At 34.7% G+C, this 6,545-nt stretch overlaps 1 protein-coding gene across 9 annotated transcripts in view; it reads left to right on the forward strand.

Moving 5' to 3' along the window:
* The window catches only part of LOC118745750 (serine/threonine-protein kinase WNK1), a 221,208-nt gene that overhangs the window by 198,070 nt on the left and 16,593 nt on the right, over nucleotides 1-6,545 (forward strand). For all 9 annotated transcript variants that reach the window (XM_036479394.1, XM_036479396.1, XM_036479399.1 and 6 more), the window contains one exon: nucleotides 248-616. In XM_036479394.1, coding sequence (XP_036335287.1) covers nucleotides 248-616 — 369 coding nt within the window. The remainder of the gene's footprint in view (nucleotides 1-247; nucleotides 617-6,545) is intronic.

A 6,545-nucleotide genomic window follows, 5' to 3' on the forward strand; every position in this document is an offset into this window, starting at 1 on the left:
GCATAAGTTTGTTAGATTTGAAACATTTTAAAGGTAGCACTACTGGTGCTAGATGTACAAAAAAATTTACTCTGCCTAATATTATATTAAATAGTTGTTACCTTACGTTTTATGATAACAAAACAGTGCTGCTGCCTTTTGGTGAAGTTACTATTTGATTGCTTCAATTTTTTAACTTACTATTTTTATTATTACATTATATTTATATTATAACTTACTATTTTTTTCTATATAAACTAAATTTCAGTTGGAGAAACTCAACCTCAGGTAGTTTACGTGCAACCAGCAACATCACAGCATGGATTTGTCAATTTGGGAACTGGAAACTTTTTACCGCAGCTTCATAGTATGAAACCTTTTACAAATCTACAGTCAACATATGCGATAGGAATCAACCAAACACAACCGATTCAACAACAAGTTCTTTCTCAACTGCCTATGCAGCAACAACAATCGCAGCCACCGCCGCCAATTCAAATGGGTCTATATTCAAAACAAGCAACTGTTACATCAACAGCATGCAACAGTATTAGCCAAGAGCAATTTGCTCAGCAACAGCAGAATATACAAAAGATATTACCCCAATCGTTAACCAATAGTGGAAATAATATGCAATGTAGGTAGCAATTTCCCAAAACATGTAACCATTTTAAGGGTAATATGTATTATCATTGCATTGTCAAAAAACAGCATAAAAAGTAACATTTAACAATTCAAGGTAAGGTCTAAAAGATGTTGCTCTAAAGATGACTGCGCATGCCAAAAGATGATTTTTGATTTCACTTTAAAGCCGGATCTCCTAGCTTCACTTGCAATTAGGTCACTCAAAAGTAAAAAAAAGCATGATATGTTGATGCCAAATATAGGCTCCTATTATTTTGCACTAAAACCGTTTGTCGGTTTGGGTTGGGACCAAAAAACTTTGCTAATTGTTTCTCTCCTTTTGGGTCTGAGCTCTTTTAAACGCGTCGCCGGGCTCCATATCTGAAGTGTACTCTGGACATCAGATTTCCGTTTTCGTCTCTACAGGAAACAGCGCCGGTATTGAAACCATTTGATTGCAGCCTTATTTTCTGATAAAATTTTCAAGCCGCATTTGATCTCTTTTCATTAGTTTCATATATGTTGCTGAGGATTAAGGAAATGCAGTACAAGGTGTCTAGCCCGTAGTCCCTCAAAATCTTGGACAGCTTTAGAGAAAATGTTGAGATGACTGATTCTCCACGCCCCTTAATACCTATCGAACAGTTCACAGTGGGAAAAAGGGTTGCTGTGGACAAATCAATTTTGAGAGCCCAAATATGAACCGATTTCATGTTTCTTTTTTTAAATAAGCGATAATTAAATTTCGCGTCCATCTATCCGTGGCAATTTTTTAAAAAAACTCTTGATTTTTATTTATTTATGTTGAAAAATGAAAGAAAGAAATTGTTTACGTTTGAATGCTTCCAATTTTTTTTTAAATACTCGAAATTAATTTCAAATGCCTGCAATTATTTAAAAAATTATTCATAAAAATTTTTCCATAGGATGCATTTAATTAGAAAATGTTTTTAATTTGCCATCTATACTGATATATATTTTGAAAGCCGTTGTTTTCATTTCAAGGTACGGTCTAAAAGACGTTACTCTAAAGATGACTGCGCATACCAAAAGATGATTTTTGATTTCACTTTAAAGCCGGATCTCCTAGCTTCACTTGCAATTAGGTCACTCAAAAGTAAAAAAAGCATGATATTTTGATGCCAAATATAGGTTCCTATTATTTTGCACTAAAACCGTTTGTCGGTTTGGGTTGGGACCAAAAAACTTTGCTAATTGTTTCTCTCATTTGGGGTCTGAGCTCTTTTAAACGCGCCGCCGGGCTCCATATCTCAAATGTACTCTGGACATCAGATTTCCGTTTTCGTCTCTACAGGAAACAGCGCCGGTATTGAAACCATTTGATTGCAGCCTTATTTTCTGATAAAATTTTCAAGCCGCATTTGATGTCTTTTCATTAGTTTCATATATGTTGCTGAGTACAAGGTGTCTAGCCCGTAGTCCCTCAAAATCTTGGACAGCTTTAGAGAAAATGTTGAGATGACTGATTCTCCACGCCCCTTAATACCTATCGAACAGTTCACAGTGGGGAAAAAAGGGTTGCTGTTAACAAATCAATTTTGAGAGCCCAAATATGAACCTATTTCATGTTTCTGTTTTTAAATAAGAGATAATTAAATTTCGCGTCCATCTATCCGTGGCGATTTTTTAAAAAAGCTCTTGATTTTTAACCGACTTCCAAAAAAGGAGGAGGTTATCAGTTCGTCGGAATATATATATATTTTTTTTTTGTTTTTTTATGTATGTTACCGCATAACTTTGGACCGCGTCAACCGATTTCAATAATTCTTTTTGCAACGGAAAGGTAGTGTCTCAGAGGTGGTCCCATATTAATTTGGTTTAGATCCGATCATTGGATCATGAAATATATAGATATATATATATTTTTTTTTAAGTCGCTTTTTTTTTGCTAAAAATTACTTGTTATTTATTTATGTTAAAAAATGAAAAAAAAATTGTATACGTTTGAATGCTCGAAATTAATTTCAAATGTCTGCAATTATTTCAAAAATTATTCATAGACATTTTCCCATAGGATGCATTTAATTAGAAAATGTTTTTAATTTGCCATCTATACTGATATATATTTTGAAATCCGTTGTTTTCTAATCGAAAAATTTGAGAAAAACTGTTCCGTTATTTTTGAAATTTTGGACATCTACTCTAGACCCCCAAAGGATGATAATAGAGGAAAAATAATTTCTATATATCAAGGGGATGTAGCACCTCCCGTACAAACTGAAGTTTTCACACAACATATCTCTGGAAGTATTCATCGTAGAGTCCTGCAACTTAGTATAGAGATATATACTATTTGTTAGTTGTGCCGGCTCGTGGTCAAATGGTTTTAGAAATTTTTTTAATTAAAACACATGATTTGAAATTTTCCCAATATATTTCGGTTACACCGTGGTAACCGTCTTCAGGGCAAACTATTGACAACAAAAAACGTAAAATACATATAATATGACAATTTACAATAATTAAACACTAAATACATACATTGATTACATGTCTGCTCCGTGTGACATGGAGTTTTTGTACTGTTTTCTTGTTTGCCAGTAAGTGTCGATATAGGTGAGCGCAATTATCAGTGTCCGTTTTGTAGTTCAGTCGTATGTTTGTCGGTGTGTTTATTATGTGGAGCATTTATAAGATAAAGCGCTTGTTATAGTGTTGCTCTTGTTGGAGAATCGTTTCTCCGTCGAAGTTCGGTGAGTGACCGCTGGTAGCACATTGACCATTAGGGCTGTATTTGGAAATTTACATTCTGACATTGTTTAAAGCCAGATTTATGTTGTGATAGCCTTTTTTAAATTTAGATTTTGTTGTGCCTACATATACGCTGTTGCAAGACTCGTTGCTTCTTCCGTTGCATGGGATTTTATAAATTACGTTGCTTTTTTCAGTTATGGGTATTTTTGATTTGGTTCTGTTAAATATGTTTTTTAGTGTGTTCGTTGGCTTGTGGGCTATTTTTATTTTTTCTTTATTGTAGCAGGTCTGAATTTGCTAAGCGCTCTGATAAATGGGGGACATAAGTTTGCTAATTTAGATCTTCTTTACTAATGTTTTTATTATGTGCTCCGGAAAGTCCATGTTTTTTAATAATATTTTTATTTCATTCTCCATCTCTTTATGGTACGTTTCATCTGATATTTGTAGCATTCGTCGTATACACCGCATTGCTGTATTCATTATCATCGTCTTGGGGTGTTTAGAATAGAAGTTGATAATTCGTCCTGACGATGTTGGCTTCTTGTACCACTTTAACTTTAATTGGTTTCCTCATTTGATTATAATGGAGTCAAGATAAGCTAATTTTCCGTCATCTCCTAGTTCTATTGTGAATTTAATATTTCTGTCAAAAGAATTTAGTGCGTCAAGTGTGTTTTGTATTTCATTTGCGTGTATTATAGCAAATAAGTCATCAACATATTTTGTAAGTAATCTTGGTGTTCGTCGTAATTTCTTGATCGTGCTACCCAAAAGTTCTTCCATTATTATATCGGCGATGACTGGGGAGGCAGCAGATCCCATCGGCATACCTTTTAATTGTGTCTATATCGTGTCTTTAAATTTGAAATACCTATTTTCTTGTGTACTAAAACAAACAAACTGAATTTCTCTCATTAGAATGTGTATCGGGTGTGAGAAACTCAGTTTGTGTGGGAGGTGCCACGCCCCGTTTTTCATAACTCCCATTTTTTCCGTGAGTTTGGCGTTGATATTATATATCTCTGTACTAAGTTGCAGCACTCTACGATGAATACTTCCAGAGATATGTTGTGTGAAAAGTTCAGTTTGTATGGGAGGTGCCACGCCCCCTTGATATATCGAAATTGCTTTTCATCTATTATCATCCCTGCATAGTCTGGGGTCGATGTCCAAAATTTCAAAAATATAGGTACAGCTGTTTTCGAGTTTTTCGAACAGAAAAGAACGGCTTTCAAAATATATATTAGTATAGATAACAAATGAAATGCATCTTTTAATTAAAAGTATCCTTTGGAAAAATGTTTTTGAATAATTTTTCAAATAATTACAGACATTTGAAATCAATTTCAAGTATTTTCCAAAAAAGTGGAAGCATTCAAACGTAAACATTTTTTTCTTCCATTTTTCAACATAAATAAATAAAAAACTAGAGCTTTTTTAAAAAATCGCCATGGATAGATGGACGCGAAATTTATTTATCTCTTATTTAACACAAAGAAACATGAAATCGGTTCATATTTGCGCTCTCAAAATTGATTTGTCCACAGCACCCTTTTTTGCCTCATTGTGGAGTTTCCGGTGAAAGCACTCACCAGGATTGAGAGGTTTTGTGAGCCTAAGGGGATTCCTTGACCGTCTTCGGTTTTCTAGTTAACTCATCCGCATCGAAATTTCTTGCACTCCTATTAAGGTGTCTATATAAGGGCGGTATTGTCACTAGCGAAGCGAATGAATTTGGCAAATCGAACGGTTTGGCGAAGCGAATGGATTGGCGGACGCAACTTAAAGATACATTAAGAGTGTTCTCTTTTACCAGCTTGTGCAAGTTCGTTGCATCGCGAACACTTTTAATACCTTCTCTTCCTTTTAATTCGCTTCTCCAAACCGTTCGCTCGCCTAAATCATTCGCTTCGCAAGTGATAATACCACCCTAAGGTCTAGCTAGAAAATAATTAGACGCAACTGAAAGAGAAGTCAGATATTCCCCGCTAGCTTGCAGAGGAGCATATTTGAGCCTCTGACTTAACCTGGGAGAGATGTGTGAGATTTTACATCGTTCTAAACGTGATTATCTTCCTACTTTGTTGTTGTTGTAGCAGCATACAAGCTCCCCAAAGAGTTTTTGGGGAGTGTTGCTGGAGTGACAGTCCTTGGCCAAATATAAATCTGGGTTGTTCCGGTTACGTAGACCCGACTGTCGTGGGAACGATCTTTCTACTTTCTTCAAGTCTGCTTTGAACATACAGTGGCCTTCACGTAAATAGAACACATTTATTTTGTACGATATTCACAATGAATGTTTTACGTGATATATTTCTTCATTAGTTTTTATAAAAACCATATACGTCAAAGTTTAAAACTTTGTGCACATTCAGGAAAATTAACTAATTTCAAAACAATGTCATCACTATCAGGCAGGTTCTGCAATTCACTTCCGAGTGAATTTCGACTCCTGCCAATTTGAATTCAAAGCGAATAAGATTGAAATTCACTCGGTAGTGAATTGCAGAACCTGCATGAATTTACAACTTTTTATTCCGAATTTTTAGAAGCATTGGGTATGCAGTTTTTCAGCTAATTCAGTTTAGTATCCTATACCCGCCCCCGCGTTTTTTAGAGTTATGCAAAACGATAAAAAGATGTTATTTATATATTCTATTTCTGCTCTCGTTTTACTACATCTATACATCTGTGTTCGTATGGAAAAGTAGCTTATGTCGAAAGGCTGGCTTTAGTATAATGCGGCATTCTCTTTATTCTTCAAACGACAAGGAATTTTTTGATAAGACTTAATAAGAGTATTGACTTGCTAGTATCGGAACTATTTATTGCACGTTTATTGGCCAAAAGTTATTCAACGGCTCAGCGCCAGTGAGTCATTCGCAATCGTATGCTGCGAATGCCGATTTATACTAAAGCTAACCTTTTTACATAAGCTACTTTTCCATATGAACACAGATATATATGCAGTTTTTCAGCTTATTCAGTTTAGTATCTGGTACCGAACAATGAAAAGACTCAGAGTTATATTGAATGTCACAAATTTATTTTGATTAATTTGCCGACGGTAATGTCGCGATAGTCGTCATGATACACAGAGACTAAAAATTCGTCTGACTATGTGAAATATCAAAAGGTCTTTTGCTTATGCACATAAGTACATACATATTTACATTTTAAAGAAATAGAGAACAATGCATATGTAGAAAGTAATAACAAAATAT

This window comes from Rhagoletis pomonella, unplaced genomic scaffold, assembly GCF_013731165.1.
Source record: "Rhagoletis pomonella isolate Grant_MI unplaced genomic scaffold, Rhpom_1.0 Rhpom_scaffold_00009, whole genome shotgun sequence".
In the NCBI taxonomy this organism is placed as follows: domain Eukaryota; kingdom Metazoa; phylum Arthropoda; class Insecta; order Diptera; family Tephritidae; genus Rhagoletis; species Rhagoletis pomonella.